We start from the raw sequence: 14,107 nt of genomic DNA, 5'->3' as shown, positions 1-14,107 counted from the left end.
TTTCTTCTCTTTAAAAAGCAACTTTGATCTCATGGTGGTCTGTGCGTTCTGAGTAACTTGTTGCTTCTTGATCTTGGTTGGTAGGTATGATCGCTTGCTGGAGACCTGCTCTATCGCCCTGGTGGGCAAATACACCAAGTTCTCAGACTCCTATGCCTCTGTCATTAAGGCTCTGGAGCATTCTGCGCTGGCCATCAACCACAAACTGGAGATCAAGGTGAGGAGGCTGGCGCAGGGGCAGCCGAGGCGTGGACAGGGAAGCCGTCTGCATTCTCATAGATGCGACATGCGTGTCTGCTTTAGATTTTTGGAGCTCAGAATTTCTTTTTAGGAGTAAAAAAGAGTCGTAGTTGGCTCCTGGCTTTGAGAGAACAGTAGAGCATTTTCAGGAAATAATGAAGGGGAGAGATGGTCAGAGTAGAAGCTAAGAGTGAATGCTTGACTCTGAGTATCAGGTGACCAAGTAAAATCCCTCTGTGGGGATGGGGAGCCCTGGGGGGCCAGAGGCACGGTGCGTGATTGTGGTACCACTCCCCTCATCTGTGGAGTGGGGGTGCTGTCCTCTTCGTAGAGCTGGGACATTCTCCAAAACGTGTCCAGTCGCCCAGCCAGTGCTTGGAGCATGGGCGGCACCCAGCGAACAGCAGTGGTTGTGTTCTGTCTGTGCCGTGGTGGGCAAGGCTGAGCAGCCGGCCTCCACCTGTCTCCTTGAGGCAGTCAAGTGTCGTCGAGGTTCCGAGCGCGGGTTCTGGAGCCACACAGCCAGGGCTCAGAGTCTGGCTCTGTTTCTTACAAGATGTGACCCTGGTCAAGTTACTTAACCCTCTTCGTGCCTCAGTTTCCTCATCTTTAAAAAGAGATGGTGATATCACCTTCCTTACAGGGCTATTTTAAGAATTAAATGAGTTAATAATATAAGGCGCTTAGAACTGTGGCTGGCAGAGAGGGGGTACTCTGTGTGGTAGCCCTTCTGGAGAAACCTTCCACCTCCCCCTTTAGATCTTTTCCCAGCCTCGCAGCTCACCAGCCGGAGCTTCTCAGGAGGAGGTGAAAGTTAGCAGTTCACTTGGAGCTCCGTGCTGGGTGTGCTAACCAGGGTCGGCACTGACGGGTCCTGGGCAGCTTCCGCCCCACTGGCGTTGGGGTTCGCCTCCTACCTCTCCAGGCTTTCCTCAGCATGATAATTTTGTTTGCTTAGTGCTGGTGAACATGTTCCTGTAGAATGACCTATTATACATGTTTTAAGAATTAGGAGATTTCATTACACTGCCCTGACTTATTTTTTGCTGTTTCTTTCAATCATTTATTTCCCTTACCTGCTTGGAGGCAGTCTCTGCCTATCACATGTTAGACAGGAGGGGCTGAGAGGTGGATAAAGACAGCGAGGTCACTTAGGTATGATGGGAGCGCACAGAGCGGGGTGAGCCTGCCTGGGTAGATGCGTGAGGAGGGCAGCCTTCCTCCAGGAGGGGCCCTGGGGCAGGTTTGGGAAGACGGATAAGGCAGAAGAGAAGGGTGTTCCTGACGGAAGGTGGAGCGCATTCAAGGGCTTGGAGAAATGGAATAGTCGAGAACTTGGTAGATGGAAGAGTGTGATTTGGAGGATGTCTGGAAACAGGCTGACGAGGGCCTGGTCACGAATCTGTCATGAGTCCCACCAAGTGGCCCAGAGTGTTGGGAGGCTGTGGAACTCTCCTCCGTTGCCAGTGGGAATGTAAATGGCACAGTTGCTTCAGAGAGCAAAGCAGTCTGGCAGTTTCATATAAAGGTGAATGTGCACTTACGATATGACCGAGCAGTTCCATTCACAGATACTTGTTCAAGAGAAATGAGAACATATATCCACCAAAAAAATATTTTTATACAAATGGACCTATTATTCATAATAGCCCAAATCTGGAAACAACCCACATGTCCTGAACAAGTCAGTGAATGAGCACATTGTGGTTTATTCATACAGTGGGAAACTGCATAATAATAAAAAGGAACAAGCTAGTGATACACAGAGCAACGCGAATAATCTCAGCTACATACTGGGTGACAGAAGCCAGACGCCAAGGCTACCTGTTGTATGGCTCCATTTCTAGAAGAGGCAGAGCGGTGCTGACAGGAAGCAGAGTGGAGAGGAGGTGGTTTGCAGGGGAGCAGAAGGAACTCTAGGGGAGGACGATAATTTCCTCTATGTGTGTGTGTTTAGCAAGTCTCATCAGAGTGTACACTTAACATGCTCGAATTCTGTTGTATGTAAATTATACTCCAATAAAGTTGAAAGAAATGAAAGCAGTCTGGGTGGAAGCCGGACTGGGGAAATGTCTTTTGAACAGAGTCAACTGCAGTGGCTTAGCTGATCCCAAACAGACCCGTGTAGAGCCAGGAGAGAGCCAGATTTGGGAGTTAAATGATCTGAAGGAAATGCTTGTATTTTAAAATATAATAAAAATTTAAAATTTATTTTAAAATTATTAACTTTAAATATATTAAGATAATCATTTTAAGACTTTAATTTAAAATTAAGAAAGATGGAATGTTGGTAATATTCAGAAATTCTGAAAGCGTGGCTCTGGAGTCACGAGCCTCTCTTCTCCCCTGTCTGCACACGCCCAGTACATCGATTCCACGGACCTGGAGCCGAGCACCTTGCAGGAGGAGCCGGTCCGCTACCATGAGGCCTGGCAGAAGCTCTGCAGCGCTCAGTGAGTGGGGCTCTCCCGCTGTGGTTGCCAGGGGGTTTTGGTTGGTTTTCAGGAACCAAGTGCCGTGCTTTCCTGTGCTAATAGTAGGTAATCTACTCTTTAAAATATCCTTTCATTACGGAAAAGACTGCATCCTGGATGGCCTTAAGAAAATAAGCCTTACGAAAATACAGCTTATCAATGTAGTTGAAGCTGAAGAAAACTCATTCTGATTTGATTGATGGTGTTTCCTGTGTGCATCTATCGACGAGTCCTATGTAAAGATTTTTGATCCAGGACATTTCATGAGCACCCGTCACTAGAGTCTCTTAAATAGTTTGTTTTTGGCAGCTGTTATTTATAATAGTGAAACATGAGCGAGAATTTCTAGTTGACGAGAACAGTGGAATGGTGCAGAGCCACACAACTGCGATTGAGACCTAGGTCCGTGTGGCACCCTGAGCTGACGAGGAAAGGCCTCCTTCCTCCCAGGGGAGCACCGTACATAAGCCAAGAGGTCAAAAAAAAGGTGTTTCTGTTAATATATATTAAAATTTAGAGAATCCAGTCCTCGGACAAATATCGTGCGGTGGCAGTATTACTGTTACGTATGCCGTCTTTTTTTACTCGTTGTAAGCATTTTGTAACGTTACTAAGAAAGGTGCACGGTTTTCTGCACATTTTCTGAGTTCGTAGTGTTTACATACAGCAGTCTTCCAATCACAGTTATAGCCCGGGAGCGAAGTCGAGGGGTGACTTCAGGCATCCGTGTCTTGGAAACGGCTCCTTGGGTGCTCGCCGTGAGCTGGGCTGGTGGAGAGGGGTCGCACTGTGCTCTGCTCTCTTGTACAGTGGAGTGCTGGTGCCAGGCGGATTTGGTGTTCGAGGGACGGAGGGAAAAATCCAAGCGATCGCCTGGGCTCGGAAACAGAAGAAGCCTTTTTTGGGTAAGGAGTAGGAAAGAGCAAGAAAACGTGCCAAGGAGGAGGCTATAAATAACCCGGAGATGACCGAAACCAGACATGGATGCCGTTTCTCTAGAGAGCAGCTCAAGGAGAAGCCTTTTGGGTTCTGGTCGGGAGAAATTCGAACTCTCCTTTAAAAGGAAAAGTTCAAACTTGTGAGCTCCATGTAGGTGTTGTGGGGTTTTCAGAGAATGGAATCCCACTTGGGAAGCCTGGTCCCTTTCCTGAACCCAGCTGTTTGGCAGGACATGAGACGGGGTTTCTAGCCTCCCTTGGACACCGGCTGACTGTAACGGGGTGAAGTGACTTTGGATGCTTCCTGGTGCTGTAAATTTTAGTACTTTTCAACTTGATCAGTTGTAGATGGGAACTTAATGAGAGAGGGTAAGAGAGCTGGAATTGTTAAGTACTGACTAGAATATTGCTTATTTCTAAAAGTGAATAACTGCTGGCACCTGCAATCTTCACATGCACTTAGACCCAGTTTTTGGAATCTGATACAGATAAATGCAGCCGGGGCTGCCTGTTGACAGCAGGAAATGAGGAGGGTTTGTGATTGGCGTTCTGTGAACAAACAGGACACGCAGGCCGTGGCAGGTGGCGGGGAGTGTAGCAGTGTGGCCTTTCACGGGGCTTCATGAGTGTTTCCCTCCACCTGCCAGGTGTGTGCCTGGGAATGCAGTTGGCGGTGGTGGAATTTTCAAGAAATGTGCTGGGATGGCAAGGTGAGTGTCCATTTAAAAGCCTGTTAAATTCTTGCTTAAGTGTTCCTGGAGGGCCTGAAGCCCAGTGCCTTCTGGGTGACTGGGAGCCGTGGGGAAGGTTGGCCGGGTCTCTCGGCAGCTCGCGGGGCGCAGTGAGGGGAGCTGCCGTGTTTGTTGAGGGAAAGCACAGCTCCTCCAAGTGAACCGCAGGAAGGAGGGAGCCGGCTGAGCGAGCAGCCTCGGCCCTGCCTGCATTTCCTGCTCTGGAGAGTCTCGCCCTTCGATCACCACGGCCACTGTCCCTGAGCTGCTGTCTAGCGGGAGAACTGGCCCATGTGAGGCTGTGCAGTTATTGTGAGCTTGGGCTCTGGAGCTGAGCAGACCTGGGCTCAAATTCTGACTTTATCACTTATTATGGGCGATTTTGAGCAAGTTACTTAGCCTTTCTGGGCCTCTGTTTCTTCTGCGAAAGGGGCATTTAATGAGTATTAAATGAAACAGTGCACGTGAGTAGTCCCAGCACAGTGCCTGGCAAAGGGGAAGTGCTCAGTCACGTTGGCTCTGTGCCTGTCTGTCTGTTACTGTGTCCAGACCACCCAGAGCTCAGTGGCTCCCACCATGGTTCTTTCTCAGTATTCTGTGGGTTGACTGACTCGGCTGGGCGGTTTTCTGCTCCATGCGGTATATCTGAGGTCCCCATGGCAGCCCATCATCCACTAATACAGCCCGAGCTTCCTCACAGCATGGCGACCGCTAGACTTCGCCCACTGCGCAAGCGCCTGGCAAGCTTGCTAATGCCCTGTGGTCACGCCCAGTCAGTGGGGGAGGGGCCACACACACAGGGCGAACGCAGGGGCTGCAGTTACTGGGGCCACCGATGAAGGAGTCTGCCACTGCCCCTTGATTTTCTGTCACCCAGTGGACAAACACTAGGTTTTCAGAAAGACTTTATAAGTTCTAAGAAAAATAAAGCAGCCTGAAGGAGTGTAAAAGTCTGGCTTTACCAAGTACAAGTGACTCTTCGGTGGCCAGCTGGCTGTTAGTCCTGGGTTCATTTCACAGTTTTTCTGAGGCTCCTTCACAATAACCCTGAGGGGACAGTGCCTCTGGCTTCTGAGCTCCTGGCTGGTGCTGTCTTACCATCCACCATCCAGAGCTGGCCCTCTGGGCACCCTGGACCCTTTCACAGCATGACCTCCTGCCACCCAACCGGGGCCCCAGTGGGGTGGGTGACCTGGTACCTTAGCTTCAGTTTCGACCCGGCCCTGCTGTAGGCCCAGGAGGGGAACACTACCTAGCATTTCACACAGAAAGAACCAGCCATGCAGCCCCAGGAGCTCAGTGCTTTTAGTCTTTAGTGGTTTAGCTTATGGTTAGACTGTAAATTCAGTGAAGGATAGAAAGGTTGTTTAGGTTTTGAAATCAATTAATTTCTGATTTAGCTATCGAGTGAGGCAGTTGAGTAGGGCCTGTACAAGATGCTGAAGATGAAAGAAATGCAGAAGAAATAAAATTTGCCCATCTTGGAAGGATACAGTCTGAAACGAAAAGTGAAAACATGGACACGACAGCACAGGAACTGTCAGGATGCCTCATCTAAATGAAGGTGATTAGGTTACGTCGTTCATTGTGATTTCTCCATTCTGTGCAGCATCTCAAAAACGTTATCCCTAGTTTTTGCTCTCATCGCTAAAGGACTTAGATTTAGAGCTTAGGGTTGAAACTTAAATCATCAGTTTTGTTTCTAACCGTTTCCATAACACAAGCACTTCTGATTTTGCAGATGCCAATTCCACTGAGTTCGATCCTGAGACCACTCATCCCGTGGTGAGTCTGCTGTTTGAACCTCACCAGGGCTTCGAAGGGTGTGGAAGGGGCATTATGAGTGACTGATGGTCAGAGACAGGAAGGGAGAATTGGTCCTTCCCGAAGAACCCTGAGGTCCTGCACCGTCAGGCGTGCCGGATGGGAAGAACTTTTATTCTTCGTTGTGTAATTTCTCACTATTCCCAGTTTGCCACAGAGAGTTTTTTAAGACAGGTACCAACCCAGCCAACCAGGGGGTTCCTGATTAAAATAATTCTCCATCCCACTCCACTTGGCTCCCAGGAGCCCTTTATAACAATCTCAGTAGGAAACACTTACGTAGGCACTGGTTATGTGCCAGCACTGTTCTCTCCGCTTTGTATATATTAATTCCCTTAATCCCCAACAACCTGGGGAGGTGGGCATATTATTAGGAAACTGTTGGAATATAGGACTGACTTGTTTCACCGTAACCAGAGCTTTTCAAGGCCAGCACACCTCGTGTTCTATCTCCTATCAGAGGAATGTGGCCCACGGGGGAGGGACAGTGCCTTCATTCTTCTTTGCGTCCCCATCCCAGAGGTGATGGACCTGTTCATGGTACTGAGGATGCTGTGATAAACAAGATGGACAAGACTCTTGATCTCAGGGCACTTAACCAGCATCAATATGTTTTTCGACCTGAAGTTGAACTTGGCTAATACTAAGACCTCAGGGGGAGAAGAGCAAAGGTGTTGAGGTGTGGGACCTCGAGGCGGAGGGGAGCATGGACTGAGTGGTGTGTGGACTGTCATGGCCGGGTGCCTTGGCCTCTTTCTCTACAGACATTTGCTGAGCTCCCGCTGGGACACGGCGGACCCTGGAGGAGCATCTTTTTCCTTTGAGCAGCTCCTGAGTCTAGTGGAGGAGAGTGGGTTATCACATATGTGGTCCTGTATCCATGCTGCTGTGTTAGTCTTTATTAGAACGAGCTACAACCCAGTGGCACTTACAATCCAAAGTGCTGGGGGAGGGAGCGGCCAAGGGAGGGAGCAGCTGTCTGGTCCTGCCGCTCATGAGGACCCTGCCCAATAAGGATTAAGAATGATTATTGGGAGGCATTTTCTGCTGTGAAGAAACATCTCTTGTAAGGAAAAGCTGGGGAATCAGAGCCTGTACACAGGCTCGTTTCATTCAGAGCAGGCGGTCCGTCTCCTAACAGAGGCAGAGTTTGGCAGTGCGTGTTTGTTTTTTAAACATCTCCAGGTCATAGACATGCCGGAACACAATCCTGGGCAGATGGGCGGAACCATGAGGCTGGGCAAGAGGAGAACCCTGTTCCAGACCAAGAACTCGGTCATGAGTAAGAGCTGCCTCCCCGGCCCGCTCTTCGGCCCGGCACGTCCAGGACGCATGTCCTGCGCTGGTGCCGTGGCTCCGGAGAGCCAGGCTGGGACTTTCGGTTTGGTTCTTGCTTTTGAAGTTGTTTTTTCCCTTCCTAGTCATGTTCTTTGGGGACGCACCGTAATAGCCAAAGCTGCAGTGTGGGTCTAGAGAGGTCACGGGCCGTGCACTCAGGGACCTGGGGACCCTGGGTGCGGACAACTCAGCAGAATGAGGCAGTTACTTGAAATCCACTGTAGTCTGTTACTTTCTTCGACTATTAGGTTGAACTGTATGAAACTGCCAATGTTGGTGATTTTTGTCCCACAAAAAAAGCAGTGTCATACAGTTCAACCTAAATAGATTTTATTCTAAAAGTACTAATAGGTGCTAAAGATTTAGGGGAAATTTAGGGAGGAAAATATTTAAGAAAATTACTGTTAGATTTTATTTCCTTAAAATAGAATCTTTTATTTTCTGGGAAATTCTGTCTTTACGAGCGGGGCAGCCGGTGCCTGTCTGGGGGTGTGGTGGCAGCAGTTTGAGCCACTGAGCAGTGATCTCCAGTCCTGCCAACTCTGATGTTCTGTGAATGTGGGGGTCCTGCGCGGCAGCGCAGTGGGGCAGGAAAGCAGCCCGTGTGCAAACGAAGCCCTTCTTCAGGGGCGGCCAGCCATGCGTGGGAGCTTTGGTGACTGTGCCTTACCTGCATGGTGCTGGCCCCGAGGGTCCTCTGGGTGGCTCTCAAGATGTCTGTCTCAGGGCTTTGGCAGTTGGTATGTCTGGCTTTGTCTTCCCAGGCAGTTTCCAGCGGGACAGTGCTTCGTCCCTCAGTGATCGCGTGTTGGAGGGTGGTGGTCAAAGTCTGGAACAGTTTTCTTGGTGTGGTTGGGGTCAAAGACAAGATTTATCTTCACTGCGCTGCCACGAGCAGGTGGCTGTGGTTGGCGGGAGAGTCAGAGAAATACCCTTGGAAAGGCCTGGCTGTGGAGACAGGGAGGCGGGGGGCAGGGGCAGTTGTGAACACACTCAGGAGCCTTTGCATCAGCCTGCCTTTTTGCCAGGGAAGCTCTATGGGGACCCCGATTACTTGGAGGAGAGGCACCGGCACAGATTCGAGGTGAGGATTTGAGCTCTGGGATCTTTACGTCTTTTCCTTCCTGTTGCTCTGGAAACACGCTAAGCTCGGAGCCAGCACAACTCGTCTTCGTGCTTCAACAGGTGAATCCAGTCTTGAAAAAGTGTTTGGAAGATCAAGGCTTGAAGTTCGTTGGCCAAGATGTAGGAGGAGAGAGAATGGAAATCGTGGAGTTGGAAGGTGATTGCTTAGGCAGCGTGTTTAATGGAGAACTTGGGGACGTCTTCTTGACGTGTGGGAAAATATAAAAACATTAGTTGTTGCCCTTGACCTAACAGTTAGGAAGCAGCACTGTCTTCTGGGGGCTGGGTGTCTTGGTGAACAAGATGTCTTGAGCCCCACTTCTGATCTAACATGACCTGCGTGACTCAATCCTGTGGAAGTCGGGGGGCTGGGGGAGCCGGGGACAGGAACCTGGAGAGGAGGCCCCTGCAGCCAGGAGGGTGACAGTGTGCAGGGGAGAGGCTGTCAGATGTCCCTTGCTTTGTGGTTACCTTTACCCAGGTTCAAATTAAGAAGCTATTTTTAAATACTTTTAGGGTCTGTGGAAATGAGAAACATTTAAGGAGAGTTTTTCCTCATCTTTTGCGTGTCACGCATACATGCATAGTGAAGCTGTTTACCTGCGTTTCTGTTTCAGATCATCCCTTTTTTGTTGGAGTTCAGTACCACCCTGAGTTCCTGTCCAGACCGATCAAGCCTTCCCCACCGTACTTCGGCCTCCTCCTGGCCTCGGTGGGGCGGCTCCCGCATTACCTCCAGAAAGGCTGCCGGCTCTCGCCGAGGTGGGCTTGGGTTTCTCTGGTCCTCGGGGTGGTCTCTGAGTCATCACAGCGATAAGCGAAGCCACAGGAACCGGGAACGTTCCAGGGTGCTCCTCCTCACACGGACACGCAGGTGTCCTCTGCTCCCCGGGTTTTCTCAGGCTGCTTCGTGCCACCCCAGCCTTCCGCCGGCATGGCGGCCAGGTCCCCGTCTCTGCAGCGTCTGGGTTCTGGGATGACCTTTGGCAGTGGGACCCCATGGTCCGTGGGGGACTGTGGTTTTTCACAGTGTGTCGGCTGCAGCCCGGGTGGACTTCATGTCCCGTTTCTCCTTTATCGGGAACCCGTTAGTTCCTCTGCCTTGGTGGTCAGGGCGTCATGACTGAAGGCTATAAATTGAATGTGTATCTTCTGTCACCAGAAGAAGAATACCCCTCGACAGCTTCATGCTGACTACGTAAGGCAGTAAAGGTAGTTCTGATTTCTGCTGTGTCCCCGTCGTGATGGCGGCTACAGGAACAGGGCCACAAAACAAGCTTTTGGTGGGAGGTGATGAATAAACCCTCTCAATTCTACAGGGACACCTACAGTGACAGAAGTGGGAGCAGCTCCCCGGACTCTGAGATCACTGAATTGAAGTTTCCATCAGTAAATCATGACTGATGGCAACGTAAGTGGTATTTTTAAGCTTCAGGGGTTTTTGTTTGTTTAGTGGTGATAGCACTAGAATTGAAAGAACATCATGAAAGTTTAGTGTTGGAAATGTACCTGCCCGAGAATGAGAGTGGTGAGGTCAGCGTGGATATGAAATGGGCGAGACCCTCCAGGTTACAGGCACCTGTCCGCCTTGCTTTGGGGACTCCGCGTGGGGGACACCAGTTACTGGGCAGTTGTCTCCATACTGATCGCTACATTTGGGTCCCAGTCTGACCAAATCTAGGGGAACTGGACTCAGACCCTTGTTATTTCCTGTAGCCATAAACTTGGAGATCTTGAAGGAGGTGACAGGTGTGACAACATGGGATTTGTCATTTTTGCAGAGCCTCAAGCTTTCATCAGGAAGTGCTTTAAAGCTGATACATGTGACATACAACACTTTTATGTTGATTGCTGCTTATTCTGGAAATCCCTTAAAATCCAAATGATTATTGTACAAACCTTGGTTTGTAAGTTTATAAAGTGTAGCAGCTCTGGGCACTGCCATGAATTATGTAAAGTCCTATTAAGATAACCGAGCAAACTGTGTCACACATTCTGCTGGTGAGGGTCTCAGAGGGGGCTGGGGGTGTCAGTTGGGCATCTGTGGGGTCTGAAAGAACCAAGGGTGTGGTGTGGTCCCATCTTTGGGGGTCCCAGCACAGGGAAGGTGCGCTCCTGCCTGAGGCGCGGGCAGGCAGCCTCCCTGAATCCTGCACCCCTGGTGTTCTCTGGTCTGGCGGGCACATGACTCTTGCCTTCTGCCTTGGTTATCAGCCAGCTGGCCCTTGATGGCCTGAGCCAGGCGGGCCGGTGTGAGAAGTAGGTTCGTACCTGTCAGGAGGAGGGCTCTGATGCCTTACTCTCTGCCGGGTGAGTGTTTAGCACAGATGAACTCACTGATTTTCTCCACCAGATAGTTTGCTCATCTAAGAAACTACCATAAAGAGAAAGGAAGCTTTAACAGTAAAGGGGTGCATGTTGGGGCAGTGACATGGAACTTCTGACTGCCTTGCTAAGTGGAGAGTTTCCTGTTGGTGGCGCTGGTCAGAGGCTGGGAGCTGTGGGAAAGATTGCTTGTGTTGGGGCAGAGGGAGAAGTCCATGTAAGGTCTTGACAACGTATGATTCCATAGGAATTAGACACTCGGCTTCTAATTATTCACGCTAGGCTCCTACTCCTGGTCTTCAGTGACAAATAGGTGCAGTTTGCACCATAGCAGCTGACTATAAGTTCTAACTTTTCTACTTTAACATACATCATATAATTGCTTCATTTATTTTTAAATAGGGGTGCTTCTTCAAGACAGCCTTCGGACTGAGAGAATTGACAGCTTTGACTTTACACTCAGCTTTGACACTTCCTTTAAATTATGTTTTTTTAAGATGATTTTATTATGGGGAAAGGTATTTGGAACACGTTGTGCCCTGCATGTCCCCTCACGTGTATCGGCTCCTACACGGTGCGCTGCCTGGCATCCGACTCTCTCCTTTGCCGCCCTGGAGCTTCTCAGCCGAGAAGCAGCACGTCTGGGCGGGAGCGGAGGCCGGGGGCTGGCGGAGGGCCATCCCTCACCTTGTTCTCCAGCTACCTCACGTCACTGTGGATTTGAGCGTGGAGCCCATCGCTCCCCCTGGGATGCCCAGACCATCAGAAACAGCCCCACGGACTGCGTGGGCACAGAGGGTCATTTAACTCATGCTTACAACACTTGGTGCTGGTAACCTGAGGGCACTGCTTGCCACTAGGAGCAGTGGAACCAGAAACAAAGTCTCGGCCCTGCCCTGTGGAGACTCGGTGCCAGCTGTGGCTGGTACTTGTCCAAAGGGACAGTCAGTTTGTGTCACACGAAATGGCAAGAAGTCTGTGTCTCTCTGAAGTGTGATTTTAGACTCCCTGTCCTCGCTGTGCTTCTCTTCCCGGGCTGGGAAACACTCCTTGCATCAAGGGGTCGCTTAAAAAAGAACAAAGACTCTTTTGGGGAAGCTGCCTCTAAAACCCTCTCATATGTAGACAGCTTTGCTCGAGGGGACTTTTCCTTCCAGAACGGTGTTACTGCAGTTGAAATGCATTATGAAAGCTATTTTCCTAATGTGATGTACTGATGGGCACGGCTGTGTGCCCACTATATTCTGGCTGGACTCCGTGTATACTCTAACTTAAGAAATAAATAAAGCAGACACACTGTATAATGCTTGTTTGTTGTGGCTGGATGGAAGATGTCTGAGCACAGTGCCAGACGTGCCTGTGTGCGGTCACCTGAACCGTCCGCGCCAGGGCTCCTCCAGGTGAGCACCCTTAAGTGGATGGTCTGATAGTTTAAAAACTAACAGGGGAGACTTTCTTTTTAATGGGAACCAGAATTTCCCCCAAGCCCTTCAAATTGTGGTTCTTGGCATAGAGAGATCAAAGAAGCAGGGTGCCGAGTACACTGCCAGCTCTTGAGCAAGGGGGCATTCCTGTGATGTGTATGGAGGAGGTCCTTCCCTCTATGGGGCCTGGACCTGGGCGCCTCCGGACGAGGCCAGGAGCAGCAGAGCAGAGCCGCGTGAGCCGGCAGGACTGCTCTGTGCCCCTCGGGTCCTCCTGCCCTCCCCAGCCTTCTGAGTCCAGAGCATTGTCCTGAGTGGTTCTTCCCCCAAGTGAAATCATTGATATTGAACCCGTGCTCCTTGTGGCGTGTTGGTGACCCTGGCACCCACCACCCACACGCTGGCAGCTGAGCACACCACCCCATGAGCCGGCTCCTCTGCAGACAGCCTGAGGCAGATGCTCGGGGCTCAGGCCCGGCTGCTTGTCGGCGGTCAATGCCTTTACTCATTGATTTTTTTTTTTTAAGATTGGTACCTGAGCTAACAACTGTTGCCAATCTTTTTTTCCCTGCTTTTTCTCCTCAAATCCCCCCAGTACATAGTTGTACGCTTTAGTTGTGGGTCCTTCTAGTTGTGGCATGTGGGACATGGCCTGACAAGTGGCACTATGTCCGTGCCCAGGATCCGAACTGGCAAAACCCCGGGCTGCTGAAGCGGAGCACGCAAACTTAACCACGGGACCACGGGGCCGGCCCAACTCATTGATATTTGAGAAATTAGGGGTTGGGGAGAAAAATGTTTCTCACCATTTGACCTGGCCCTCCGTCAGAGAGATCCAGAAAAGGAGGAGGCTCCCTTTTATCCTTCCACTCACTAGACCAAGGCCACCATCACTGCTGAGGCCCAGGAGCCGGCGTTCCTCCTCTTGGCCTTTGTCTTCATTTCTCATGGACCGAAATCAAGTGTCTTTGCTGACAGAGGTCTTCACACTTGCCTTGCTACTTTGAGTGTGGCGACTGGGTGCATTCTAGCCTCTTTTCCCACCTGGTGGTCCATCAGACAGGCTTCAGTCATTTTTATAAAAGCCCTTCCCCGAACTGAGGGCTCTGACATGTCCGTTGGTGACGGCAGTGTCTCTGCAACAGCCAGGACTTGGGTGGGTGTGGGTGGTTTGCAAAAGCCTCGCAGGGGGCTGGTATTGCCGCCCCTGCCTTTCACAGTGTCTCAGCTGACCAGTTGTTGAGTGCTGGCCTCTTGCATAACCTTGCTAGAAATGGGACCCCAAATGGCTTTAGGGCTTACAAAACTCAACCAGCCCTGCCACCTGGGCTGTGGCAGACAGGACTGTACCAGGGGCGAGGGCTGAAGCTGAGGCTGTGCAGGAGGGTGGCCTTCCATGCCCGGTGTTGACTGTCCGGCGCCCAGAGGCTTCTCCTTGGGGAGGAGACCCAGCAAAGTGCCTCCAGTGCCCTTCACTTCAACCCAGGTGAGCCGGGCAAGTTCCTACAGTCGAGCAGCGCAACTACCGCCTGACCTCACCCTGCCTTTGTGGAAACCGGCCGCTTCCCGACAGGAGTGTTCCTGAGGGTCGGGATGCCTGGGCTGGCCTTGAGCATGTGCCTGGCACGTGGAAGGTGCTCACAGATGGCTCGCCTCTGACCTCTTGAGCAGCCCCTCCTCTGTGCACT

The 14,107-nt window shown here is 50.8% G+C and overlaps 1 protein-coding gene across 4 annotated transcripts in view; it reads left to right on the top strand.

The window, feature by feature from the left end:
- CTPS1 (CTP synthase 1) overlaps nucleotides 1-12,299 on the top strand; it is a 28,783-nt gene extending 16,484 nt beyond the window's left edge. For all 4 annotated transcript variants that reach the window (XM_070610107.1, XM_008522636.2, XM_070610105.1 and 1 more), the window contains 11 exons: nucleotides 85-217; nucleotides 2,605-2,693; nucleotides 3,525-3,619; nucleotides 4,300-4,362; nucleotides 6,125-6,168; nucleotides 7,393-7,489; nucleotides 8,574-8,629; nucleotides 8,731-8,827; nucleotides 9,288-9,432; nucleotides 9,990-10,081; nucleotides 11,398-12,299. In XM_070610107.1, the coding sequence (XP_070466208.1) occupies nucleotides 85-217; nucleotides 2,605-2,693; nucleotides 3,525-3,619; nucleotides 4,300-4,362; nucleotides 6,125-6,168; nucleotides 7,393-7,489; nucleotides 8,574-8,629; nucleotides 8,731-8,827; nucleotides 9,288-9,432; nucleotides 9,990-10,074 (904 nt within the window). In that variant the 3' untranslated portion in view covers nucleotides 10,075-10,081; nucleotides 11,398-12,299. The remainder of the gene's footprint in view (nucleotides 1-84; nucleotides 218-2,604; nucleotides 2,694-3,524; nucleotides 3,620-4,299; nucleotides 4,363-6,124; nucleotides 6,169-7,392; nucleotides 7,490-8,573; nucleotides 8,630-8,730; nucleotides 8,828-9,287; nucleotides 9,433-9,989; nucleotides 10,082-11,397) is intronic.
- Nucleotides 12,300-14,107: the final 1,808 nt, after the last annotated feature.

Source organism: Equus przewalskii, chromosome 2 (genome assembly GCF_037783145.1).
Source record: "Equus przewalskii isolate Varuska chromosome 2, EquPr2, whole genome shotgun sequence".
Classification (NCBI taxonomy): domain Eukaryota; kingdom Metazoa; phylum Chordata; class Mammalia; order Perissodactyla; family Equidae; genus Equus; species Equus przewalskii.
This window is presented reverse-complemented; position numbering and strand designations above follow the sequence as displayed.